General features: G+C 57.7%; 2 protein-coding genes and 1 long non-coding RNA gene across 3 annotated transcripts; 2 read left to right on the top strand and 1 right to left on the bottom strand.

Annotated features, from left to right (window-relative positions):
• Positions 1 to 5,184: 5,184 nt before the first annotated feature.
• Positions 5,185 to 9,845, top strand: CRHR1 (corticotropin releasing hormone receptor 1). Its single transcript, XM_077162998.1, has 8 exons — positions 5,185 to 5,214; positions 5,432 to 5,585; positions 5,905 to 5,965; positions 8,187 to 8,259; positions 8,516 to 8,601; positions 8,816 to 8,951; positions 9,138 to 9,179; positions 9,705 to 9,845. The coding sequence occupies exons 1-8, from the start codon at positions 5,185 to 5,187 to the stop codon at positions 9,843 to 9,845; spliced, it is 723 nt and encodes a 240-aa protein (XP_077019113.1).
• A 6,757-nt stretch (positions 9,846 to 16,602) lies between these two features.
• On the bottom strand, positions 16,603 to 19,151 carry LOC143685846 (uncharacterized). Its single transcript, XR_013176774.1, has 3 exons — positions 17,784 to 19,151; positions 17,240 to 17,282; positions 16,603 to 16,817 (listed from the first exon to the last, which is right to left on the bottom strand). It is a non-coding gene; the product is annotated as an uncharacterized LOC143685846 (long non-coding RNA).
• An 87-nt stretch (positions 19,152 to 19,238) lies between these two features.
• Positions 19,239 to 21,455, top strand: SPPL2C (signal peptide peptidase like 2C). The gene is given in 2 exon segments (XM_077164048.1): positions 19,239 to 19,714; positions 19,716 to 21,455. Coding segments are annotated over 2 exon segments (2,034 nt in total). The 5' UTR covers positions 19,239 to 19,312; the 3' UTR covers positions 21,348 to 21,455.
• Positions 21,456 to 27,338: the final 5,883 nt, after the last annotated feature.

The raw sequence follows: 27,338 nt of genomic DNA, 5'->3' as shown, positions 1-27,338 counted from the left end.
AGCCCACATAACAAGCAAACTCACTGCCCATCCCCTCTCTACATGGAACATGATTCCCAGGGGTGTGGACCTTCCTGGCAACGTGGGACAGAAATCCTAGAATGAGCTGGGACTCAGCATCAAGGGATTGAGAAAATCTTCTTGACCAAAAGGGGGACGAGCGAAAGGAGACAAAATAAAGTGTCAATGACTGAGAGATTCTAAACAGAGTCAAGAGGTTATCCTGAAGGTTATTCTTATGCATTAAATATATATCACCTGTTTAGTTAAGGTGCACTAGAGAGGCTGGAGGGAACTGCCAGAAAATGTGGAGCTGTGCTCCAGTGGCCATGTTTCTTGAAGATAACTGTATGATGACATGGCTGTCACAGTGTGACTGTGTGGTTGTGAGAGGCTCGTGTCTGATGCTCCTTTTGTCTACTTTATCGACAAACAAGTAAAACATATGGATTAAAAATAAATAAATAATGGGGGAACAAATGTTAAAATAAATTTAGTAGAATGAAATGCTGGTGATTGGTGAAGGGGAAGTGTAAGGGGTATGGTATGTATGAATTTTTTTCTGTTTTCTTTTTATTTCTTTTTCTGAATTGATGCAGATGTTCTAAGAAATGATCACGATGATGCATATACAACTATGTGATGATATTGTGAGTTACTGGTTATATAATAAGAATGGAATGATTATATGGTAAAAAAAACTTTTTAACAGTTTTGCTTTATAAAATTTGAAATTACATTCTTAGATTCAAAAAAAAATTAAAAAGTTGGTATGGTGAGACCCGGGTTTGATTCCTGAAGCCTGCCCATGCCAAAAAAAGTGGGTATGAACCCATTTTAAGTAGCATCTTTTGCTGAGGTTACTTCAGTTAAGGTATGTCTCATCTTAGTCAGGATGAGTCTTAATCCTATGACTAGAGTCCTTTCTAAGAGAATGAAATTCAGGCACAGGAAATAAGATGAACTCAATTAGAAGAAAAGGGAGAGACCAGGAGATGCTATCATGTGACAGAGGAGCCAAGGATCACCAGCAGCCAGTCCCAGAAGCCACAGTCTTTGGGGAGAAAGCATCACCTTGATGATGCCTTGATTTGGCCTGGGCTTGTGGGCTGAGGTTCACTGCTTCCAGGTGGGGTTGGTTGGACCAGAGCTTCTCAAACATTCATAGTCTGAGGAATCATCTGAGAATCTTCCTAAAAGGAAGTGGGTCATTCAGTGGGTGTGGGGTGGAATTTAAGAGTCTGCATTTCTTAAAATTTTTGCAGGCTCCTAGGTGATGCTGACGTTGCTGGTTGGAGACTAAACTTTGAGAAGCAAGGGTCAAGGACCCCATTGTACGGCTACAGGAGTGCCCAGAAAACCCAGGAAGAGCCACGAAGTAGGGGGAGCAGGGGCTAGGAAGAGACTGAGACTGGGGAACTTGGAAGGAGCCGTGGGGAGCAGGACAGGGAACTCTCATTGCCTGACCCCCACCCCTAACCTGGCCAGGCATCCAGACAGGTCTGACAGGTTCCATTTCACAGAATCTGATCACAATTGGCCAGACAGTCATTGCTTATTGGATTCTGATCATGGAGTTGGGTGCAGTGGCCTCTGCCCAGAGCCACACTGTGTTGCCCTCCTTAGGCACCTGATAGGCTGTGGTCCCACAGGGCGAGAGTGCTGGTCAGGCCCCAGGGGTCAGCTGTGTCCACTCGGCCTTTGGGCCATCCGGCTCCTGCTGCAGGTACTGCCTGCTGGCTCTTTGGTTTGCACTGGGTGACTTTCTGGGCAATAGTGCTTGTCCCTCAAGCTATCGCTGGCCATTTTACGGGTGATGTTGGCTGTGTCTCTCCAGCTGTGTTCTGGGGCTGGTCACTGCTCTCTGCACTGCAACCCTCCATCTGTCTCCCCTCAAGAGCCCCCACTCACCCAGCAGAGGCCCTCGGGGCATCCCAGGCCTAGTACAAGAGAGATCTTCCCAGAAAGGTTTCCTGGTTTCGGTCCCTGTTTGTTCCCCAAGAAATGCACCTTGAGGACAGGGCGAAGAGGGACTTTAAAGCCAGGCAGTGTCGGGCTCCGGTTTCTGGCCAAGTGCCTTGGGATGGTTATTCAAACTGTTCGACTGGAAAAACAGGGATCAGTCTCAGAGGGCACTTGTGAGAATGAAAAGCAATGACGTCTGTGACGCCCATGTCCAGCATTCAGTAGGAGCTTAATAAATGACTCCTTCCCACCTGGGTGTGGGGTCCAGGCAGGGGAGGCGCTGACCGCAGGCGAGGGCGGGCGGGGGCTCTGCACACGCGGCTCGTCTTGTCCAACCCGGGCCCATGAAGCAGCCTGGCTGCTGGGCCATCCGTCCTGGGCCCTGCAGATGTTACTACCGAGGGGCTCCTCAGTGCGGGCTCGCGGAAAATCTGCTAAGAGGAAATTAAGTACCCACTCCAGACCGGCTGTGACGCATGCACATGTCTTTTGGAGCCTCCAGATTCTGGCATCTGCTCCCAGGCGCTCAGGGACCCTCCGCATTTGCATGGCAGCGATGGACACCCCTTGTGCCCTTCCTCTCCCTCTGTCCCCCTCTCACCTGCCTCCATCCACACCTCCCAAGGCCCGAGTTGCTGATGTGATTTCCTAACATGTTCTTTGCCGGGAAAACCAGTCCTTAGAAAAGCGCTTCCTGGGCCTTCTGGCCATGAGAGGTGGTGTGGTGAGGAGGCCCCTCCTGGAGGGAATCGGTGGGGGGCTGGGGAGGTGGGCGACGGGCTTTGGCGCCTTCTAGGGCATCTGCTAGGTGTCCAGCCCTGCGCTGTACCCCCTGTTCTTGGGCAGATGAGTGTGGCTCATCGCAGGGCCTCAGCTTCCTCACGTGGAGGGTGGACAGGGCTGGCCCAGTCCCTCAGGCCCCGCCCTGCCTCCCACGGGCTCTGTGATCCCCACAGGAAGGAGCTCCTCAGTGGCTCTGAGGGATTGAGCTCGTCCTTTTCTTGACACCGGCACTTTCCCGAGCTGGGCAACCTCTAGGTCTGTTTTTCTGCATACTTGAGGCGCAGACCCCTTCTGGCTCTTCCCCCATGGTTGCCTTGAGGGCCTGAGAAGAGAGCATATGTAGAAATACTCTGTAAATGGGAGAGGTTTCATCCCTCCTGGGGTTTATGTTTATTGTAAAGAGGAGGGCTGTGGCATTTTTTCAACTCTGATGAATGTGTTCAATGAATCAGGAAATAAAATTGGGGAATTTGTTACAGCCCCGGGAGTGGATCTCACTCGCATGGAGATTACCCCTTGGACCAGGGACAAGGAAAGGACCTGGGAAGCAAGTTACAATGCCTAGAGGAATTATTTTTAGTGGTTTCTAATGATTCTGGGGATGCTGTTACATAGCAGCTGCTCTCCCCCCTCACTGATGGGAGGAGTGGGCTTCAACCGCAGCCAACGGGATTAGGGTCGACCAGGAAGATGGTTGTTAATTCATTAATGGGTGGGGGAAAGAAGTCCCAGAAAGGTGGCGTCTCTGCACCCACTAGGGCCACACGGTGTTCGGACCAAACGGGAGTGGGGGCAGATGTGAGCATGGTGGGGGCGCGTCTGTGAACCATGCACACACGTTTGCACATGCAGAGTGGGGAGGCCTGTGCACTATTAAGATTCCACGCAACTGATCGTTTGTCCAACAGCATGCAGAGGTCAGGGCCTGGGATTCGGGGTCGTAGCCTCAGATTGGAGGGCGCTGCCCCAGGCAAGGCTTGGCGCAGAGTGGGGCTCAGCGAGGGGGTAGCACCTGCTCCTGTCGCCTGCTCTGCCCCGGCCGCTTGTGGCGTGGCGGGGTGGCCATGCGCGAGTTCACAGGAGCCCTGCCCCCTGTCCTGCAAGTGCCCCTGGCGGGGGGGGGGGGGGGCGTGCGAGCTCACAGGAGCCCTGCCCCCTGTCCTGCACGTGCCCCAGGCGTGGTGGGGGGGGCCGTGCGCGAGCTCACAGGAGCCCTGCCCCCTGTCCTGCTGCAGAGGAAGAGCAAGGTGCACTACCGCGTCGCTGTCAGCATCAACTACCTGGGCCACTGCCTCTCCCTGGTGGCTCTCCTGGTGGCCTTTGTCCTCTTTCTGCGGCTCAGGTGAGAAGGCCCCGGCATTACCTCCTCCTGCCCCTGGGACCTTGCGCAGGGTGGGGGCTGCTGGGAAGGGAGACCCCCCTGCCCCCTCCCACAGAGGTGGGGGTTGTATGTCCCAAGTCTTTTGGGAACCTCTGGGAGAGACACGTCTGCCCCCGTCCCCAGTATCTGCTGGGCCTTGGGAGTCCCATGCCCAGGCTGGGCCACATCCATTTGCTGAGGAGTGGCACCCCTCCCCCCACCCGCTTCAAGTATTCCCGGGGCCCCAGCACTGCTGCCAGGGATGCAGATGGCAGTGCCAGGCAGGTCTGTGTCAGGAAGGGGAGGTGGAGTGCAGTAGTGACCACCAAGACTGAAAGTGGGAAGGGAGGCTCCCTGCGCAGGTGCCCCCGGGCTGGGTGGGAGCAGCATGGGGGGGGGGGCCCTTCTAGGACACACGCCCTGAGGCTCCATGAGGGTCGCCCCCAGGGCAGGTGGAGGGAAGCTAGGGGATTGTTGACCCTCTCTGAGCCGCAGCTTCCTCCTCAAGAGCTAGGAAGCAGAAGGCCCATTCAGTTTTTATGAGGACTGGAGATAAAATTAAGTGAAACACACAGCTTATGGTCAGTGTCCAATACATGGGAGCAACTATTATTATTGATCCCCCAGTTCTGGTTCAGTTGTTTTCAGAGCCTTGATGTGGCTTTGACCCTCAATCCTGGAACTGCAGGGAGGGAGGGGGTGCCCCTTGGGAGAAAGGTGCTCCCCAGAGGCCCGTGGAGTGACAGCTGTGGGTAGGCTCTGCCCCCAGGAGCTCACACCTGGACAGGCTTCGGGCAGGAAGGGTGCCAGCAGGTGTCAGCAGAGCCCTCTGCCGCCATCTCCCTGCGCACTCAGCCAGTTGGCCCAGCTCCAAGCCTCAGTTTCCCTGTCTGTCCTCCTGGGCTGCAGTGATGCTGGGGGCCCATCCCTCATCCCCTCTCTCCATCTCTTGGCCCCGTCCTCCCCCCGCCCCCCGCTGCCCCAGGAGCATCCGGTGCCTGAGGAACATCATCCACTGGAACCTCATCTCGGCCTTCATCCTGCGCAACGCCACGTGGTTCGTGGTCCAGCTCACCATGAGCCCCAAGGTCCACCAGAGCAACGTGGTGCGTCCACAGTGGGAGGCGGGGCGGGCCAAGCCCGGGCTTGGAGGAGGGGTCCGGGGTGGGCGGCTGCGCCAGCAGAGAAGGGGCCAGAGCCAGGCCCTGGGACCCCTAGAACAGGCGTAGGGGTCCCGCCCTGTGGAGAGCAGATCCTGGGGTGGCGTGCTGCTGTGCGCCCCCCACCCTGGCTAGTTGTCATTCCGGTGGGTTGGGGTGACAGGGCTGGTGCAGGCTGGTGACAGCCGCCTACAACTACTTTCACGTGACCAACTTCTTCTGGATGTTTGGCGAGGGCTGCTACCTGCACACAGCCATCGTGCTCACCTACTCCACCGACCGGCTGCGCAAGTGGATGTTCATCTGCATCGGCTGGGGTAAGCGGGGGCCGGCTCCTGCCCCCACCCGGGGGGTGGCTGTCCCCGGGCTGCTCCCTCCTCACCCAGATGCGGGGAAGCCGACTGGGGGGCCTGCAAGGTGGGGGCCCAGCGTGCAAAGGTGGGGTGCATCCCATAGCCCTTTGCCCCTGGGTTAGGGGGCAGCCAGAGCATCTTGAAGGAGGCCCTCTGGGCTGGGTGAGTATCCACTGCAGCAGGGGCCCCTGCCCACGTCCCGTCCTGGGCTGCACCGGGCTCTGCCAGGCCGTGCACCCCCAGCCCCGGGGGAGGGCCCTGTGACAGCCCCGTCTCTCCCCAGGCGTGCCTTTCCCCATCATCGTGGCCTGGGCCGTTGGGAAGCTGTACTATGACAATGAGAAGTAAGTCATCTCTGCTTTCCCATCCGCAGGGCTCCCGAGCCCACTCTGCCTTACTCCCACTTCCCTGCCAGGCCCGCGGCTTCCGCAGCCGTGAAGGGGGAGGGGGCGGGGGCTGGACACCACCTGAGGTTCCCCAGCAGTGCTCTGAGGTGGGGGCGGGGTGGGTAGGCCTGTGGCCTCTCATCTGTCGTCCATTTTGGGCTTCCATGAGAGTTAGTCTCAGAGGGTTACAGGCCATCTCTGGAGCCAGACTGTCCAGGTTTCTGAATCGTGGCTCCATCATTAGCTAGCGCGGTGACCGCAGACTAGCTACTTCTGTGCCTTGGCTTCCTCATCTGTAAGTGGGCATCCCGAGAATAGTACCTCAAAGGTTGTTAATACAGAGGAACTGAGTTTATACATGTTAGGCATTTCAAGTTGTGACCAGCACATAGAAAATGCTATATAAAAATGTCCCATTAATATTAAGACTTGTTTAAAGAAAGAATTCCATGGACTTAATAAAAGTTGTATATCTCCAAATGATCTCAGAGGTTCCTTCCAGTTCTGAAGTCCTGTGGCGCCTTATAAAATAGACTCAGGCTTTCCCAATTGTCCTGGAAAACTGAGACTTCCCCTGCAGTGGTTCTCAACCTTGGCTGCACCTAGAATCACCGGGAAGTTCTACAAACTACCTGCTGGGACCCCTCCTGCAGGGAGTCAGATGTAATTGGCCTGGGGTGTGACCTGGGCTCTAGAATTAAAAAAATAAGCAACTGCCCAGGTGATTCTAAAGGGCAGCTGAAATTGAGAACCACTGAGACAGAGAGACAGAGAGAGAGAGAGAGAGAGAGAGAGAGAGAGAGAGAGAGAGAGAGAGGTGCATAAGAGATGGACCCAGAGAAGTCAGAAACTTCTTTTCCTAAGTCTCAGGAGCCCACTCTCTGGGGTTCAGGGGCCTCCATCACTGGCCATCCCTCCCTGTCACCCACAGAGGTTACCCAGGGCAACAAGGAGTCTGACAAATTAGATTCTGTATGTATCAGGGTGACTTCTTCCTGACAGGCCTCCTGGCTCTCGAATCTTCTGCACAGCTGGCAGCATGGGGGGCCGGGCTGGGAGGGGGGCCAGCTGAGAGTGTGACTTTCCCAGGCTGGGGATCAGCCGACAGCCTGATGGTGATGCTGAGGATAGCGGCTGGGGTGCCCGTGCAGGAGCATCATAAAATCTCGGGCGACGGGGCTGCTGGTGTGCCGGTGTGTGTGTGTGTGTGTGTGTGTGTGTGTGTGTGTGTGTGTGTGTGTGCCGGTGTGCCGGTGTGTGTGTGTGTGTGTGTGTGTGTGTGTGAGACTTGGGGGGGGGGGGGAAAGGATGCTGAAGAGAAAATTGATCTGAGCGGCTCTGAAGCACCAGCTAGTGGTAAAATGCTGACACTGCAGCAGAAGGGATCCAGGAGTGACATCAGAAGTACCTGAAGACCAGAGGTGCTGACCAGAGGCCCAAGGGCTGGACCCGGGTTGTGTTGGTCTGCACAGTGTTTTCTGAAAAGTTGAATTGGTTGCCAACCTTTGAAAACGAAAAGGTTTCATATAAAACTCTCAATGTCTGATATATGCATCATAAGACCTGGCCACTGGGGGAAGCAGGAGGATGTCAGCTTCCCATTTGCCCCATTCCCACCCAGCCCCTGGAGCTTTCTGGAGGGAAATTCAGGGAAATGCAAAGCAGGTGCGCCTCCCGTGCAGGCGGAACCTACGATGTCTCTCCCTCGAGGCTGTGCAGTTAAGCCCTTAGGGACTGCGGTGGTGAGCTCAGGTGCCCTCTGCATGGTGAGTGCAGAGCCAGGCGCTGTTCACGCCCCCGCGCCATTCATACCCCCCCACCCCCCGCCTCTCCTCCCAACACCACCCACCGGCCTGCTGAGCCAGATGGTGGCTGAAGGAGGGACCGAGAGACCAGGGGTGTCCCCACCTGAGGTTGCAAACCATTCACACAGCCTGCTCCTCTGGCCACCTGGTTGTGTTTCCCACAGTCTCCTCCGTGCCACCATGTTTGCTTCCATTTTGCAGATGGGAAAACTGAGGCACTGAGGTGGGATCAACTGGCTTAACTCTCTGCAAGGATTAGAATTGGGGCACCCAGATCCCGGCTCCATCTTGCCCTGGCCCACCCTGCCATTCCCCCTCCCCAACACCACTGAACGGGGCTCCCCCTCCCCTCCCCACCCCCTGTGACCATCTAGGTGCTGGTTTGGCAAGAAGCCCGGGGTGTACACCGACTACATCTACCAGGGCCCTATGATCCTGGTCCTGCTGGTAAGCACCTAGGCAGGGGGGCAGGGCAGAGGGCTCCAGGGGGCGGGGACGGCAATGCCTGCTGCGGACCCTGCCAGCCCCTCTACCGAGAGGTGGGGCCCCCCGCGAGGGGACATGGGGTCAGGAACGTGCAGGTGCTAGTGAAGGTGGAGGGCAGGGAGCAGAGCCAAGGAAGTTCTGCCCCACCCGCCCTGCCGCACCCCGATATCTTGCCTCTCTTTGCCCTCACCATCCCACCGGGGTGCTCACGTCGCAGATCAATTTCATCTTCCTTTTCAACATCGTCCGCATCCTCATGACCAAACTCCGGGCCTCCACCACGTCTGAGACCATTCAGTACAGGTAACCGGTTCCCATCCGCACCCCACGCCCACCCCGGGAGCCTCAGAGACCCCAGCCTCTGACCCAGGGTCTCCTCTGAGCCTGGCGAGCCCCCCTGAAACCCGGCCCCCGCCCCCAGGCCATAGGCCCTGCTGAGCGCCACCGCCCCCACAACGCCCGTCTCCGGGCCCCCCACCCCTGGCCGGGCTGTGACTCGGCCCCCCGCCCCCCCCAGGAAGGCCGTGAAGGCCACTCTGGTGCTGCTTCCCCTCCTGGGCATCACGTACATGCTGTTCTTCGTGAACCCCGGGGAGGACGAGGTTTCCCGGGTCGTCTTCATCTACTTCAACTCCCTGCTGGAGTCCTTCCAGGTACGGCCGCCCCCTCCCCGGCTCCGCTGCCCAGCCCCAGGGGGGGGCCTGAGCCACACCTGCTGGGGTGCGGACTCTCCCAGGCAGAGGCCTGGGGGGCCGGAGGCTGGGGAGCCGCGAAGGGCGGCCCGGGGGCCGGGGGGGGGCCACACCTGCTGTCCCGCGACCACCGTCTCCTCCCGCCAGGGTTTCTTCGTGTCCGTGTTCTACTGCTTCCTCAACAGCGAGGTGAGGCCCCGGGCGCCCGGGCGGGGCTCGGGCTGGCGGGAGGCTGGTCGGCCTGGACACTGGGTCCAGGCTCCTCCTGCCCTCCAGACGGAGCCGCTGTCAGGTCCCCGGGGTTGCTGGGCGGGCCCCTGCCACCTCCCACTCCTCCCCTGCAGTGACACGCCCGCCCGTGGGCAGTTGGTGGGGAGGGGGGCAGCGGCCAGGGCTTCAGTTTCACCCATGAGTCTGTGAATGGGTGTTTAAAACCCAGGAGTGGCCGATTCCTGGGGCAGGGGGTTCACGTGGGCTAAGAGCAGGGACCCTGTTAGCCCACGTGGCACCTTGGTGTGGGTGAAATAAAGGCCCCCCCCTCCTCAGGACACTGCTGGAAAGCTGTCCTAACAAGTGTGCAAATCGGTGGTGCCTCAATGGTGATGCACATCCCGTGGGGCCCCCTGTGCACTACAGACACTCACGGCAACCCCCAGGGAGGAGGGTGACCGGGAGACCCAGGCTCAGGCGTCACGCTCTCTCCTTTGCCCACAGGTTCGCTCTGCCATCCGCAAGAGGTGGCACCGCTGGCAGGACAAGCACTCCATCCGTGCCCGCGTGGGCCGCGCCATGTCCATCCCCACCTCCCCCACCCGCGTCAGCTTTCACAGCATCAAGCAGTCTACGGCGGTCTGAGCTCTGGACCATGGAGCTGCCCCTTGAGATCGGTGTTTGGGGGAGGATGGTTGCCAGGCTCACCTGGCCAAGAGGATCAGCTTCTCCCACTCCCCCTACCCCAGGAGCCTGGGAGGGCCCCCTGCCCCCAGTCCCCAGCCCCGGCTGTGCCAGGAATTCAGGCTGATGGGAGCAGATGGTGTCTGGGCTCTGCCTTGCCCCAGTCCTCCCGGGAGAACGAGCCGGAGAAGCAAGGGCAGCACGTGGGCCTCCAGGAGAGGTCTCTTCCCAACCCAAAGTGGCCTGCCCACCCGAGACCTGGGCTGTCCTCAGTGCTGTGGGGCGGCCGTCGCTGCCCACGGCATTGTGGGAAACTCTCATGACAGCATCCAAAGCACCAGGATGATGCTCTGGGCCCTGGCCACACCTTCCCATGCCACCTGGTACCCAGGCCACGTCGCAGAAGGAAGCCCTGGGATGCCATCACCAGACATCAGGCAACATCAGTAGAAATCAACACCCCCAGGCCAGGCCACCAGCACTTCATCTGGACTGTGGCACTGCCACCAGAAGTGCCCTTGCCAGTTGCCTTGTACCCTTGAATCTTTACTGCTCCACAGGCCACACAGCTTTCCCCTTCCTACCCAGTGATCCCCTCACCCTGCTTCCGTCACTTCCTGCCCCCAGTGTCCCCGTCTGTGAGAAGATGGGGTCGGGAAGGAGTGGCTTCAGTGTCAGGGCCCCTACTGGTCACAGTGAGCTTGGGATACCTGGAGAGCCCCGGGAGCAGGGCTGTCAGCTGAGCAAAGACAGAAGGGCATGGGCCAGTTCTCTCTGTCCTGAGTGCCCTGGAGCCGGACATGCGGCTCTGGGGGCAGTGAGTGAGCAGGCCACGGGCTTGCAGCCTCTAGCACAACTGATCCAGCCCTGGGCCCTGGGGGTTCAGGGTGGCAGTCATGGAGGTGTGTGTGGTTGATATAAATTATAATATTTATCTTTTCAAGCAGCATTTGTGAAGGCCTGGATCGTGCACGGGACTGGGGGAGAGGGTGCATCAGAGCAGGGGAGGCCACTGTTCCGCCACCAGGGGCCCGCTGGGTGGCCGGGAAACCTGCTCCCACTCACCCCCCACCGAGGACAATGGGTGCTAGGTGGGCGTCCGAGGATGGAGGGGCAGGGATGGAAGGGACTTAGAAGAAGAACTGGGGCTTGCCAGGGAGCTGCTAAGAAGGGATGGGTCTCTGTAGAGGGCTGGGTCGTAGGGAGAGGGCTGCATTAGTGATGTGAGGGGCGGGGCTGGCGGCTGAGCTGGGGAGCAGGAGGTGAAGGTGGGGAGCAAGGGAGGCCAAGCAGGCCTTGAATGCTGTCATGATGTGGATCATCCAGAAACACCCTGAGACAGACTTCAGGTGGGAACTCAAGGGAAGGGGAGCACAGGGTGGGGACGTGGCCAGGAAAGGAGGGCAGTGGCAAAGGGTGGGTCCACTGCGGGGGGTAGCTGGAGCTTGACCCTGCTGGGGAGGTTTGGGGAGCCAGTGTGGACGGCACCCCTCAGGGGCCACACATGGGGACAGGGAGCCGGGGGGCTTGTCCGCTAGCCAGGCAGCTGCTGGTTGAGCACTGTCCCAGGGGTACTTCTTGCAGCCACATGGGCCACAAAGGCTATGGCAGCACGAGTGAGTGGCCAGCAAAGCAGTGTGAAGGCAAGGGGTGTGGGTGGGCCCCTAAAACTCCATGCCTGGCCCAGCCAGACCCCCTGCCTGGCCCGGGCCGCACCTCTGGGTCTCTGACGAGGGCGGAGGCCCCACAGGTACGTGTGTGTACACGCATGTGAGCAAGGACGGCTATTGTCAGCACCGGCGTGGTGCCGAGTCCGGCGCTCCTACTGAGGGCAGGGAGGTCTGGTGGGGTGGGTCTGGGCCCGGAGGAGCTGGGGTGTCCTCGAGAACCCTGGGCTCTGCCAACTCCCCCAGCCCTGACCCCTGGAGAGGGGGATGGAGGGGACTGAGGGGTGCCATGATGGCCGTGAGCTGACCGCTTCCAGAGAACCTGGGGGGAGGGGCTGGCAAAGGGTTCCGGCAGACAGGAGATCAGAAGTGACCCTGAGTCTCAAATGGCTACAGTTGAGGCATCTTTCTCAGCTCTACCTTTCACCCAGTGAAGACGTGATGGCGTGAGGCTTTCCCTGGCCCATGGTGGCAGGATCCGGGGATGGAGGCACCTGAGAGGGCCTGGGGGACCTCAGCAAGGGGGGTGCACGCACAGGGTCTCGAAGGGCCCGAGCTGGCCAGTGGCCTCCTTTCCTGCTTGGGCCTCTGGGTGCCTTAGCTAGTGGGTAGCCTCTGGGCACTGTGCTAAGCCCTGGTAAGGGGGGTGGGGAGGAGCCACCCCCAGCATGGCACTGGGGACTGTGAAACTCAGAGCTCCTTGCTGTGGAATGGAGGTGTTTCTCTCAGGGTTCCCTCCAAGGGAAGGCTGGCGGTCATCAGAGAAGCTGGAGGGCGGGGGTGGGAAGGCATCCCTGGGCAGGCAGGGCTAGTCCAGATGAGCTTTGGGGACCTTCCCAATCAAGAGACTCTGCCAAGAGGCTGCTTTGAGCCAAGGGACAGACTCCTAGGGTGGAATCCTCATATCAGGTGTGCTTTCTAGGTTCCAGGACACAAAGTGGATAAAGACGGGGTCTCTGAGGGTCATTCCCTTCTAAGGTTCACTCATGGGTGGGGCAGGGAGAGGCATCCCTTGGGGAATGGGGGTGACTGGGGGTGCGATAGGTCAACACCACATCGCACACTGTAGGGAGGGGCCAGGCAGCTGCAGAGCGGGGGGGCACCGCCGGACTTCCAGAACAGATCCTGCCCTCGAGCCTGGAAGAATTCTCCACACCACACCCATAGTCTGCAACCTCCCAAAACCCTACCTCCACCTGAGCCCACTTCTCCTTGGGACCCTATCTCACCCCCTGCCCCACACAGACAAGCTACAGAAGAAGAACCCAACTGCTTGGTTTTGTTTTTCTAATTCAGCCTCACCCCGCCACATCCCTGCAATGAAACAGCCTTGGCCCTGCCCCTACATGCCCAGCTTCCCCTCCAGGCCTCCTCCTCAGGCCCCCTGCTCCTGATGGGTAAGACCCCCTGGGACCAGGCCTGGGGAGGCGGTCAGATTTGGGAAAACCAGGTCTCAGGGAGGGAAGTAATAGTACCTGAATTACAGGTATTTGTAGGTTGCCCTGCAATCCACCGAACATGGTACAACATTTACTAGCTTGTCCTAGTGAATGGGAGGTGGGAACCAGCCCATTTCACAACAGAGGAAACTGAGGCCTGAAAACTCAACTGAGGTCAAAGAGCTGGGGCTGGAGCTCAGGCCCAGGGCCCCTCCCATCCTCCTCTGATGGCTGAAGTCAAGGGCTTGGGTTTCGGGAGGGCTGGACGGATGAAGCAGCTCCGGGGGAAGCGGTGGCAAGGAAAACTCAGGACTCCAGATTGTCTGGTCTGAGAGACATCCCAGCAAAGGTGGTTCAGGCCCAGAGACGGCCCAGCCAGACTCCACGGGTGCCCAGTTGGGTGGGGGCACTAAGGAATCTGCACTTCCATCCTGGCTCCCAGCCGCCCCCTCCCCTACCTTTCCAGCATCCCTCACCCTTCCACTCCTTAAAATGAGTCTTAATTTCTAACAGTGCAGCCTCCATGGGCCCTGCTGTATCCTTCCCACCACCCCAGACTCCACCTAGCCCCTGCGAGAGTGCTGCTGGCCTCCAGCTCAGAACTCACCCAGTCCCCTGACTCCAACACAACTGCTCACACTTGGTCCAAACGAGGGGGTGCTTTCTGCATGTCCTGAACAGCAAGGTGACCACAACTGACTGCCCACTGGCTGCAGGGGCTGCTAAGCCCCTCACATATTCATGTCACTTGAGCTTCATTCCATCCTGTGAGGCAGCTGCTATTAACCCTGTTTAATACATGGGGAAAGGGAAGCCCAGAGAGGTTAAGAGACCTGCCTAGGGGTGCTCAGCATATGCCACGTTGTATGTGAACCCATGACCTGACCCAGACTCCATGGTATTTAACCCCTATGCAACAGGAGCTCTTTGTAAAACCCCCTCCAAGACCCTCCCATCCCCAATTCTTTAGTTTCCCATTTGTGGATACACAGTGCTCAGCGCTGAGCTAGATGTAATTGGAGCCTGCAGAGCATGGGCCACCTACCTGCCTGGCCCTCTTCCCCACTTAGCTCAGCCTCCAGGCTAGCCACAGACTCCCAGCGTCCATCTCAGAGGTTCACCTCCTGTCCCCACCTCCCCAGTCCACCCAGACCTTCATATCCCACTGGGCAGGCTCTGGGGTCAAGAGCAGTTGGACCATGCACATTTGCCAAAGCTCTGAGTGCTACAGAAACCAATGAGAAATCACTGGGAGACAAATCCAAAGACTACCTTTGGCTGCCAGCCTGCTCCCACCCCACTTCAAGGACCTCCCAGAGATCCTGCTGCTCAGCCGCATTGCTCGTTGTGCCAAGATGGTAGCCAGGGGGGCAGAGAGCAGGGGAGGATTCATACACGCAGTGCACTTTAGAGAAGATGAGAGAGCACAGGCTAGGAACTGACTAGGGTGGGGGTACAGAGGTGGGACTGGCCAATATACTCCTGCCTCTCTGGCTTTCCTTGCTGGGCTAGTTAAAGAGCTGGGGCAGCCGTACTGTCTCTAGAAAACACAGCTGGGAAGGCACTGGGTGAGAAGTAAGGGCACACGTGTGGCCGGGTGAGCTGCATGGTGGCCAGGTGAGCTGGGACTTTCCCCATCCTTGCTGAGCTGTCACACTGGGCTGAGACTCACTGCCTGGGCTCTGCTGCCCTCCCTGCCCAGAACAGATGGCCATAGATGCTCCAGGGGCTGCCTGGGGGTGGAGGGCAGAGACAGTCTACCTGGGACAGTGACCCTGAGAGCCCAAGCCACAACTGAGGGGGCAGCAGGAAGGAGCAGAGGCTGCAGATGGAGAGGGATGCCCTCGAGGATGGGAGTTCTCCTTGGTGGAAAGGGGGAATCTGGGGCACTGCAGAGTCCAGGAGCAGAAACATAGTCTGGGGAGTGTGCCACAGCCCCCAGGGCCGTCAGGGGTGCTGCCAAGCACACCAAGCAGCCATGGAGAGGAGCAACTCCGGGACGGTGGGCTTGGAGGTGGGGGTGGAGAGGGCAGGGGTCTGGGGAAGCAGTGATTGGACAGACTTCAATGCCTTCAGAGAGCAGGATCCCAGGAAGAGCCTCGGGGAGGGGGGAGTGAACCTCTGAGAATCCTTTGAGTCTGGTGCACTGGGACCCCAAAGGTAGGTCAGGGAGGAAAATGAGGGGCAAACTCTATGGGGGTGCCCATGTATGCTGAATCCCAATTTGGGGTCCAGGAGAACTGAAATGAAAACAGGTCCTGAGGACACTGCCACTGGAGGAGTCTGGAATTGGTCTTTGGTTTATAAAGGGCCTGAGGTCCCCTGCATGGCTCCCGGGCTGCGCGGCCGCAGGGGCCTCTGACCGCAGCCCGCTGTAGGGGCGCTGCCTGGCTTGCCGCCTCCGTGCCCAGCATCCTGGGGCTCAGATTCAGAGATGCACCCAGGCTAGACAGCACTGCACTCTGTAATGAGAACCATATAAGGTGGGCTTCCCCCTCCCTAAACCACTCCCAAACAACACACTAGGCAACCCCCCCCCCAACTGCAGTGGGAACCTGCAAAGCTTCCTCCCTGGGCACCCCCCTTCCCCACCGGCGAGGGGTACACGCAGCATGGTTGGTTGTTCCCAAATGTGTTTCTGACAGTCCACTTGTCATTGTAATTACTGTTTTGATCCAATTAAATGTTATATTAATGGATAAAACAGAAGTGTCCATAAAGGAGAGTTGTGGTTTCTCATGAAAACTCAGCCCAATGCTTTGGAAAGACAACAATATACATGAGTCACATAGAGAATCAGCTGTCAAATTAGGTGTGCAAAAGACAGATGAAAATAACAGGGCAGAAGGAGATTGCTATGATCAGACGCATCCTGCTCAGATCACTTATGCAAATACCTTGCGGAATTCCCTGCCCCCACCCCCTACCCCTAAAAGACTGCAAAGCCTCAAACCTGAGATGGTGTTTCCTCGGCGTGGATTTCACAAGAAAGGGTGCTCGTAGCTCCAAGTGATGGAGCCTCACCAAAGGTGGGGCCTTAAGAAAGACTAGCCATGCGGGTACACATTGGAAGATAAACGTTCACAGTGCATAGGGGTCTTTTTAGCGAGCTCCCTCCTTGATTGGCTTTTCCAATCAACCTACCCCCTATCCAGTCCTGGTCATCGCGGAAGAGCTGCCCCCACCACACAGCCCCATGCACCCCGTGCAGAGTTGTGCAGGCTGAGCCAGGGACTCCCTCGTCCCACATGGGTTTCAACCTGGGCTCTACCCTTCAGGCGTCACCGTGGAGATGTCCCCTAACTGCCTGTACCACACTCCATGTGCACTTGTTTCCTGAGCACAGGTTTGTGTTCCAAAACCCAAGAGCAGAGAATAGGACAGATGAGGACCCTGGCCGCGTGGAGCAGACATTTGACCAGAGGCAGACAGAGAAGCAACAGCCTAAGATTTCATCAGTGCTGTGAAGAGGGTAGAACCTGAGTCGTGATGATGATATGCCGAGAAGGGGGGCTGGTTTTTCTGGTGGTGGTGGGAGACCTATCTGAAGAGGTAAGCCAGGGGCTGAGGCTTGAATGACAAGAAAGAACCAGCAGCGAGTAGCATGGTGGCCCTGAGAGTAGGCCTGGGGCAGAGGGTGGAGCTGCAGGGCCGGGTAAGCCCAGGGACGTCCCCTGTGCAGGACAAGGCCTTCTCCCTAAGAGAAGCAAAAGTTGGATCTGGAGACTCGGGCTGCAGCCCACAGGGGCTGGAGGAGAGGCACGAACCTGTGCTGAGGTTCTCTGGCTGTGGCCTCCTCTCTCCCACCACTAGTCCTGGGCCAGGGCCTAGAGGAGAGGAGCCCTGTCTTGAAACATTTGTCAAATCAAAGAGCCAGCACGCACCACAGGAAACCGAGAAGGCCAGACTGCTGTGCTGGGGCTAGTGGCAGAGCCCATCTCAGGCTGGGGGGGGGGGGGGGGCATGTCACAGCTGGGGCCAGCAAGGAGCCCGTGGAAACAAGAGAACCCCGATCGCCAGCTCCAGCACCCCCAATCCCTCCCTTCTGGTTTTGGGGGTCCTAAGGTGCTCCCCATATACCCCAACTGCCTTGGCAACCTTATTCTTCAACTCTGCCCTGCCGGGGGGGGGCCTGAAAAAGTGTGGGTAGGAGGTCTTGGGGGACCTGTGGCAGGCACAGGCCATGGAGGTGGGGCTGAAGCCCACAGGACTAGAACCAGGGCCCCCCGACTTCAAATCCAGCTCTTACCGTTATGCGAGTTCTCTCTTTCCAGCTAGCAGTCTGCCCTGACCTGGGGGAACGACAGGGGTTGTGGCACAGAATCCAACTCAAAGCTCTGGGAGATGCCGAAAACCAACGATACAACCAGCACAAGCTACATAACCCCCAACCTTCTTAGCTGTGTCATTCCGGCTTCCCTGAGTCTCAGGTTTATGCATCCATGAAGTGGGTGTATTAGGGTAAGTTTCAGCTGCTATAACAAAGAGACCCATAGTAGTAGTCTAAGGATGACACTGCAACTCTCTCTTGCACCGGTCCTCGGTGAGCATTCATTTGGAGACCCAGGTTCCTTTCATTTTGTTTCCCCCCATCCCTCAGAACATTGTTCTCCTCTGCACAGTCAAAGCTGGGTCACTTCAGACCTGTCCATGTCTAACTCATGAAAAAGGAGAAGGGAGAATGGACAAGCGGCCCCCTCACCCACCCAGGATTTTGGCCTGGGCCCCTGTATTAGTTAGGGTTCTCAAGAGAAACAGAGTCAACAGGAAATATTCGTAAATATAAAACTTACAAAGATGTCTCACATAACCGTGGGAATGTAGAGTACAAAATCTGTAGGGCAGGCTGTGAAGCTGATGATTACGATGGTGAGTTCTGGACAAACTCCACAGGAGAGGCTAGCCGACTGAAGCAGGAAGAGAGTCTGTCTCTCTTTTTAAGGAGGATTCAGTCCTCCTTTAAAGGCTTCCAGTGATTAGGTTAAGTATCACTCATTAAAGAAGACACTCTCCTTGGCTGATTACAAATGCAATCAGCTATGGATGTTGCCAACAAGGTCATGGTTTAATTCTATGAAATTTCCTCATAGCAAAAGACAGGCCAGCACTTGCCCAACTAAACAGGTACCATCACCTAGCCAAGTTGACCCATGAACCTGACCATGACAGCCCCTGAGGGCCTCACGTCATTTCTGCTCAATTTCCATTGGCAAGAATTTGGTCATAGGGCCATGCTGAACTGCAAGGGAGGCTGGGAAATAGATTCTGGTCATGCGTCCAGAGAGAGGGTGTCCTAGTTTGCTAGCTGCCAGAATGCAACACACCAGAGATGGACTGGCTTTTAATAAAAGGGGATTTATTTCATTAGTTCTTCAGAGGAAAGGCAGCTAACTTTCAACTGAGGTTCTTTCTTACGTGGGAAGGCAACAGGACGATCTCTGCTGATCTTCTCTCCAGGCCTCTGGGTTCTAACAACTTTCGCCGGGGTGATTCCTTTCTGCACCTCCAAAGGCCTAGGCTGAGCTGCGAGTGCTGAGATGAGGCATGCCTGAGCTGCTTGGGCTGTGCTACGTCGAGCTCTCTCATTTAAGCACCAGCCAATTAAATCAAACATCATTCATTGCAGCAGGCACGCCTCTTAGCCGACTGCAGATGTACTCAGCAACAGATGAGGTTCACATGCCATTGGCTCATGTCCACAGCAACAGAACTAGGTGCTTTCACCTGGCCAAGTTGACAACTGAATCTAACTACCACAGAAGGGATGCGATTTTGTAAGAAAGCCCACAGCCTCTGGCTTGGTGGGTGTAGTAACACCTTGTAGGGGTGCAAGGAGAGCAAGTAAAGGACCTGGCATGTACCAAGTGCTTGATAAAAGGGCTCAAGGGTGCTGGGGTCAGAGGTCCAAGAGACCAACATCCTCATTTCTCTAAGGTAAAGTAACAGGCCCAGAGAAGAGAAACATTTGCCCAGGTCAAAAGTGGGTAAGTGGCAAACTGGGCCAGAATCCTTTCCTGGAATCCCCAACCTCACTTCTCATCCAACTACCCGCCCCACCCCACTAGAAGCTGGTCAGAGAAGGAAACAGGGGAACTCTCTGCCCCAGGCCAGGGTAGGGATGGACCCAGAGGGCCCCTGGAGCCCAGCTGCTGGCCCGAGGCCCCAGGAGGTCACTGCTTTGTGACTGGGTAGGCGTGGCCCTGGTTTCCAGGATGGGAGGCCCAGCGGCTCTGTGACAAGGAGCCACACCCACGCCCCGGGGAGGGGTCCGGGCTCAGCGCAGCCGCAGCGGGGCGGGCGCAGCGGTAGGCGGCTGAGGAGGATGGCGCGCCTGGGTTCCCTCCTCCCCTTGGGCTTCCTCCTCCTCCTCGCCAACACCATGGCCCGGGGGGAGTACGGCGTGGCCCACGTGGTGTCCGGCACGTGGAGCAAGGACTACTGCATCCTGTTCAGCTCCGACTATGTCAACCTACCCCGCGACGCCCGCCACGCCCCGCTCCTGCCCCTGCACGATGGCACCGCAGCATCCTGGTGCCCGGGCGAGGATGCCTTCCCCCCGCCCCCGCCGCGCGGCCGGACCGCCATGGTCCTGAGGGGCAACTGCAGCTTCTTGGCCAAGGGCTGGCTGGCGCAGGCCCGGGGCGCGCTGGGGCTGCTCATCGTGAGCCGGGTCGGCGACCAGCAGTGCTCGGACATCACCCCGGCGCGCCAGGACCCACGCCGGCCCCCGCCGGCCCCCGCCGGCCCTCGCCATCCCCGTGGCCATGCTGCGCTACGCCGACATGCTGGACATCCTCAGCCACACGCGCGGCGCCGCTGCCGTTCGCGTGGCCTTGTACGCGCCCCCGGAGCCCCTCCTCGACTACAGCCTGGCGGTCATCTTCGTCCTGGCCGTCGGCACCGTGGCCGTGGGCGGCTACTGGGCCGGCCTGACCGAGGCCGACCGGCTACGGCGGCGCCGGGCCCGCGGAGGAGGGGGGCCCGGGGGTCGCGATCCGCCAGGGCCGGGCGTCGCCGGGGGCGGGCCGGAGGAAGAAGGTGACGTCGCCCCGGTGGACTTCACGCCGGCCATGACGGGCGCGGTGGTCACGCTGTCCTGTTGCATCATGCTGCTGCTCTACTTTTTCTACGACTGCTTCGTCTACGGCATGATCGGCATCTTCGGCCTGGGCGCGGGCACCGGCCTCTACAGCTGCCTGGCCCCGCTCGTGCGCCCCCGGCCCCCGCCCCGGCCCCAGGGGCCCCCGCCCGGCCGCCGGGCCTGGCTGAGGCCGCCCCCGCCGCTGCTGGCCGGCCTGTGCGCCCTGGTCACCGCCCTCTGGGTGGCCTTCCGCAACGAGGACCGCTGGGCGTGGCTCCTGCAGGACCTGCTGGGCGTGGCCTACTGCCTGTTCGTCCTGCGGCACGTGCGGCTGCCCACCCTCCGGAACTGCACCTCCTTCCTGCTGGCGCTGCTGACCTTTGATGTCTTCTTCGTCTTCGTCACGCCCCTGCTCACCAGGACCGGCGAGAGCATCATGGTGGAGGTGGCCTCGGGCCCAGCGAATTCCTCGAGCCTCGAGAGGCTGCCCATGGTGCTCAAGGTGCCCCGGATGAGCTTCTCGGCCTTGACCCTGTGCGACCAGCCCTTCTCCATCCTCGGCTTCGGCGACCTCGTGGTCCCTGGCTTCCTGGTGGCCTATTGTCGCCGCTTCGATATCCAAGTCCACTCGCGCCAGGTGTACTTCGTGGCCTGCACCGTGGCCTACGCCGTGGGCCTGGTGGTCACCTTTGTCGCCATGATCATCATGCAGATGGGCCAGCCCGCCCTGCTCTACCTGGTGTCTTGCACCCTGCTCACCAGCCTGGCTGTGGCCGCCTGCCGCCAGGAGCTCACCCTCTTCTGGACCGGCCAGGGCAGAGCCAAGCCACCCGCAGTGGGGCTCCACAGTCCCCTTCCTGCTGGCTCGGAGGAGAGGCAGGAGGACGCAGCAGGCGCCCAGGCAGCCAGCAAGTCCGGGGGGGCTGCAGACCAAGGGGCGGGAGACTTAGACAGCCGCCCTGGGGAGGAGGCCACTGAGACTGTCGCCATCCCCAAGGATGAGGCCTCCGGGCAGGATGGCCACAGTGAGAGCTCCGAGGGCTGGAGCGATGCCAACTTGGACCCCGACGAGCTACCCACTGTCTCACCCAGAGCCTCAGAGGAGCTGACACCGTCAACACCGGTGGCGATGCTGATCCCACTGATGTCGCAGATGCCACCGTCCTCGGAGCTGGGCCACACCCAGGGCCATGACGCCAGCCTGCCCGGGCCGGGGCTTCACAAGAGGAAGGGCTTGAAGCTAAAGAAGAGCATGTCCACCCAGGCTCCCTTGTGAACCAGGGCCCCTGGAACATGCACCTCCGGAAGAGCTGGCGGAATATCCCAGAGCAAAGCCAAGCGTGGCTACAAGAAATCGGGGCATTAAAGAGATTCCATTTTTACCGAGCACAGCCTCCTTGTTAGCCCAGATTGTAAGGGAATCAGTCCATGTGGGGCCTGGAGGGTCCTTAGGGACTGGCTGGCACCACCCCCAGATCGTGCAGTGAGGAAACCGAGGTGCAGAGAGAGCACGTAACTTGCGGAAAGTCACTCAGCAAAGCCAGGATTTGCACCTGAGGCTCACTGGGCGGCTCCTTCCTCTCTTCCCTGCCTGCGCAGCTCACCTGAGCCAGAGTCTGGGCTGCTAAGTCTGGCAGACAGGCCCCCCTCCCATCCTCTCCACCCACCCCAGCCAGCCTCAGTGCCCCTTTTCCCCCATGCTCAGGTCCAACTCTGACTTTACTGTTCCTGAGACATGCCATGTCCCCTCCCTCCCTAAAGAGGCACCATAGCTTTCCCACCCCAGACAGAAATAGCCCAACCCAGCTCCCTGGCTCACTAGAAAATTCCCAGCATCCTTCAAGCCTCAGCTCACACCCTTTGTGCTAAACCTCAAGGCATCTTCCTGCATTCACTCCCCCGTTCTGTCCACAGACATTACAGATGCACCTGCTATATACAGCACCCTGCAGTGGGCGCTGTGGAGGCTGCGGGCTAGTCGAGGGAAGGGCAGGGGAAGGAGAAGAGAAGAAATAGTCCAAGAATTGTCTCAAAGGGAGGGATGGAGAGATTGAGGCTGGGGTGGGAGAAGTCAGGAGGCCTCGGCTCCAGTTTCCGCACCTCCCTCATTGACTCTGATCGATGGACAAGCCTCTTAACTCCTTTGGGCCTCAGTAGTCGCATCTGTGAAATGGGACGTAGAGTATTGTATACACCTGGAGGCAGGGGCATGGACAAGATGATCTCTTGAGGACCCCGCAGTCTTTTAGGTCATATGGTATGTCTATGCGATACTCAAGCAGAGCAGACAGACTCTTCTTGGAGGAGGCTATGTGCAGGTGAGGGAATCATGTCCTGAGAGGTGGTGTGAGACAGTGGTTAGGGCTCTGCAGCCAAGCTGCCCCTGCAATCCAAGCTCTACCACTGACCTGTAGTATATCATGGAGCAACTGACTTAGCCTCTCAGTGCCTTGGTTTCCCCAACTGTAAAATGGGATAGCAATAGGGACACCCTGAAGTTATTGGGCTGTTTGAATGAGATGGCTTATTTAAGTGCTTGATGCAGTGCCCCACCAGCAGAAAAGAGCTGCCCAAATGTTAACTGCTTTTCTATTACTCCCCTCATCAGATCAAGTTCAACACCCACAAGGCCTCTGGGTTCTGGTCCCGACTACCCCCCTCCCTCCCCTCCACTCCCAGCATCCCTGCCCCGACACACTCATGCTTGGACACACACGCACGCACATCTTCCCGCCACAGTGTCTTCCACTTGCTGTTTCCTCTCTCTAGAGCTTTCTTTCCCCCTGTCCCCCATGCTCCCCCAGAATTTGGTCTGGCCTTCTCCTCTTCCTCCCAGCCCAATGTCCCCTTCCTTGCTGGCCCTCCCTGAAGGACCTACCCTCCATCACTGTGCGCTCTGCTTATGAGTTTCTTGTCTCCCCCCGCTGAGTGTCAGTTTCATAAGGGCTGAACGGAGCCTGGTCAGTCTTAGGTGTTCGATTTATGGTGGTGGAAGAAATGAATAAATGAATGAATGACAGCTTGATCCGGCTTGAGCTCTGGAGAACAAGGGGACACCACGAGGAAGGCTCCCTCTCCAGGCCACCTCGGTGGGTTCCGGCGGGGGTGTGGTCAGTGCACAGATGGGCCCCTGAGGGTTTGGGCCGGCCCTGGGGTGGGGAGAGAGGGTGCCAGGTGTGGACGCAGGTTACGGATGTCTCAAAGCCGCCTCACCGGGAAGAGTGCGGGGGGGCCCCCTCGGCAAAGGCTGCACAAGGGCGAAGGGAAGAAGCCGGGCCAGGACTGTGCTGGGAGGTGGTGGCGGCCCCTCCCGCCGGAGCCAGCGGCCATCTGGCCTGACAGAGGGGCCTCCACAGGCCCTGGCTCGTCCCCAGCCCAGCGGCCTCCCCGCTGCTGGCCCGCGTCACTGCACCTGCCGGGGGCTGCGACATCCCGCCACCAAGGCCAGGGGGGTCTGGACAGAGCTCAGGCCTTCAGCCCCACCCCCACCCTGGACTCCTCTCTCTCTCTCTCTCTCTCTCTCTCTCTCTCTCTCTCTCTCTCTCGGGAATTTGCAGTCAGGGTGGTTCTGAGGAGGCTGGAGCAGAGCTCCCTGCAAGGGGTCGACACCTGCCTCCAAAGAGAGGGGGTCTGAGGGGAGGGTCTGTAGCGAGACCCCCTCTGCGTCCACCCCGGGCCTGCTCTCCGAGGGGAGGTGGGGCTGAGGGGCGTGGCTCTGCTTGGCTCCCCGTGTTTGGGCAGCAGTAGCAGAGCGTCTGCAGGACTCCGTGCCCCGGCTTCAGGTGGGGCACCCTGCCCGGCTGCCCCACCCGATGCCTCAGCACAGCCTCCCAGCCGCATTCCTCACTGGGAAGTCACCCTGGCCACCCGGTTAGGACTGTCTTTGGTGGCCCACAGCCCATGACTGTGCCTCCGGGAAGGCAGCCCCACTCAGAGCCCAGCTGGGCCCGCCCAGGCCTCGGCTGATGCAGGGGCGGCAGGGCCCGCGTCTCCCCGGGGCACTGCCTGATGCGGTCACACAGCACCCATGGGGGTCATTCCCAGGAGCCCAGGATGGCCAATGGACGTCGGACTTGTGTGCGGACTGGGAAAATGCTCCAGAACCACTGCCACCCGGGCCTGCACCCCTGCAGGCATGCGCACACGCACACACCACCAGATCTCACATCCTATGCAGGAAAGCAGGGATGGAGCGGGAGACAAGTTAGAGCCTTTCTTTTCGCTTCCTTAATACCCTGAAGTAATTTGGCCCCTTTTACAGCAGGGGTGGGGCAAGTGCTCCGGGTCCCACGGGCAGCCTGAGGTGGACTCCAAGTCACCGATACCTGGGTTCAGAGCCCAGCATCGCCGTTCGCTTGCTGTGTGACTCTGGCAACTGAGGTCCCCCTCTGGTCCTTGCTTTCCTCAGGGGGCTGCTAAGAAAACTTCCCTTGGGCCACGGTGGCTCAGCAGGCAAGAATGCTTGCCTGCCATGCCAGAGGACCCGGGTTCGATTCCCAGTGCCTGCCCATGTAAAAAAAAAAAATAGAAAGAAAAAAAAAGAAAGCTTCCCTTATGGAGTGGTTGTAAGGATTACAGGAGGCGAGGCCTGTGTGTAAACAGCTCACACCTGCCACACTAGGGCAGCACACAGCATCCAGCAGCCCCCGAAAGCCAAATTGCCCGAATCAGCTTTCAGTTCCTTGGGGTTGAGCTCCCAAAGGTGGGGTCACCCTCTTCGCTGGGTCCCCCCGCCCATGCCCAGTGGGGCGGGGCGTGCAGCGGGCACCCGGCCTCGAGCAGAGCAGGAGAGCAGCGCCAGGAAGAGGGGTCCCTCTGCAGGTTGAAAAGGTCTGTGCTGTTTCCCTGCAGCCTTGAACTTTGAGCGTTCCTCTGCTGCCACCTGCTGGTGACTATGACAACAGCCGGCAGGCTGACCGCTCAGTTAAGGACATTCATTCCCTTAGGGAATTTTCAAATAATTATGACCGGGGGTGATTTTCAAAATATATAACAAATGACTGATCCGCAGAGTTCTGCAGGCTCTTCTGGGTCAGGAGTACCCCTTTAGCAGCTGGGCTGTGCGGAGGTGGAGGTCTCCTGGAGGAGCGTATGAAGGTATTTTGATATTTTATGAAAGGAAGTCGTCCCACTATGACATCACCGAATGTCGGTCCTTTTTATAACTCACTGTCCCTCATGCCTGAAGTCACCCCGTTCCATGAGGCTTATGGCATCCCTGGAATCAGAGCACAGTGAATAAATGTTCTAGGACCCTCAGACACCTGAACCATTGCTGGAACGGGGAGCCCCCCCACATCCCTCCTCTCACCCCAAGGCGCAGACCCAGTACCCATCCTCGCAGGTCTGGAGATGCCCTTTCTCACCACGTGGAAAGGGCTCTGGAAACAGCCGCAGTGAGTATTCATTTTGTTTGTAAAGAAGATCCTGCTCACCCATTGGTTTATTTTTCAAATGCTTAAGTTTTGTCTTTGGTAACAGCTCTTCCCTTCAGCCTCGAGGAGTTTTATCTAGAGCTGTTCGAGGTGCATAAACACCTCACATCTCGCTCCTGAGCCCTCCTAGGGTGATAGGGAACGGACTTGGAGAGACCCCGGAGAAGGGGAGGCTGCGGAGGGCAGCAGGGAGGCTGAGGCTGTGCTGAGAGAAGCCCGGGCTGCCCAGAACTCCAACACATTCTGAGAACTATTTTCTCCGGGTTTGAATGATGGTGTTGGCAGAGCCCCCAGAGACCTTCTGGAACCCTCTAGAACTAAAGGCGGAAAAGGAGAGTGGTCTGCCTAAGCAAACCAGTGACAAAGCCAAGGCAGCCCCAAACCTGGGAACTAATTCAAAATCCTTCATGGACAGGGGCCCCTTTCTGGAATGCATGTAATTACCTTTTAGAGGTTATGTCATGAGGTGTCAATTTCCTCCACATACGAGGAGTCCTTAAAGAAGGAGGCCCCTGGGTCCAGGAAAAAAAAAACTCTGGGCAAAATCCTCAGACCCCTGTCCCTATCTTGACCAAAGCCTTGCCACTATCTGAAGTTTCGGACACACTCGGGCGGGAGAGGCAGCGCTTCTGGGCCTCCTCTCCTGGCGTCCGGAAGCACGAGAGAATAACTTCCTGCTGTTTTACGCCACCCAGTTTGGACTAACTTGCTACAGCAGCCACAGGAATCTAATACCTGGGTGGACACTCATCGGTGGCAATCACCACATGTGCCCCGCACCGCGCTCGGTGTTTGAGAACTGAACGTCTCACAGAGCAGACACGACGAAGACAAGGCAAAACTAAAATGCCAAGTCTGCCCGCGTTTTCCTCCTGCAGGGAGCTGGGGCGCAGAGGAGCCAGTGAAGAGGAGGCAGGAATGGAGTTCTCCGTTACGATAGCCAGTGAGTGTGTTTCTCCACCCAGGCTGCTTGCTGTATTGGGCTCCGGAGACTTCTTTTGACACTTGTTTTATTGTACTTTGGATAAAAATTAGAAAACAGAAAAGTAAGGGGGGAAACACAATAACTGTTACACTTTTTATTTATTTCCATGCATAGATTTTTGGGGGGTACGTTTTCTTTACGTAGTTGTAAAGAATACAGACAGGATATATAACTTGGTATTTTGCTATAAATATCCTGTGTAATCTTTGAACTTTTATTTTGGAATGGGCTACATGGTATTCCATCTGCAGATATAACTACCTTGATTTTACATTCTTTTATTGTATGTTGGGTCTCTTTTATAAAGCACCATGAAGAATATCTTTGCCTATAAACCATTTTTGTCTTTTAGATTTCTGTAAGATTGGTCTAGTGATTTTATTTCTGGGAAACTAGGGATATGAACAGCTTTAAAGCTTGCAAAGCATTTTTGCTAAATTACCTTCCAAATAATGTTTGTGCCATCTCTGAATGCTATAAAATATGGAAAGGACCATTTCACCCCATCCTCATCCGCATGATTGCTGATGATATGGTGAAAAGCAACATCTTGTTTCAATTTGTATATGCCTGATTAATAGTGAGTTAAGACTTTTATTTCCATATACTGGCTTACAATGGAATGCTCTCCATTCCTGGGTTTGGCACAATGTCCAACCCCTTACCAGTTCCCATCAGTTCTACCTTAGGAAAATCTCAGGGATCCATTTTCTCCTTTCCATTTTTTATAGCCTTATTTCAAGATGTCATCTCTCACCAGGGCCATTAGGATCCTTTTTAAAGAAAAGAATGAGACATTTCTTGAAGGACCTCCAATACCTCTCTGTTGCCTGTCAAACCAACCCCA

This window comes from Tamandua tetradactyla, chromosome 6 (assembly GCF_023851605.1).
Source record: "Tamandua tetradactyla isolate mTamTet1 chromosome 6, mTamTet1.pri, whole genome shotgun sequence".
Lineage (NCBI taxonomy): Eukaryota > Metazoa > Chordata > Mammalia > Pilosa > Myrmecophagidae > Tamandua > Tamandua tetradactyla.
Note: the sequence above shows the minus strand (reverse complement) of the source record. Positions and strands in the feature narration are given on the sequence as shown.

What these genes read in the sequence shown, in the direction of transcription:
- CRHR1 (XM_077162998.1), top strand. Translation starts at nt 5,185, where the DNA reads ATGAGCCCCAAGGTCCACCAGAGCAACGTG. An exon ending in CTATGATCCTGGTCCTGCTG is followed by an intron (nt 8,260 to 8,515) that starts GTAAGCACCTAG and finishes CTCACGTCGCAG; the next exon opens with ATCAATTTCATCTTCCTTTT. An exon ending in CCCTGCTGGAGTCCTTCCAG is followed by an intron (nt 8,952 to 9,137) that starts GTACGGCCGCCC and finishes TCCTCCCGCCAG; the next exon opens with GGTTTCTTCGTGTCCGTGTT.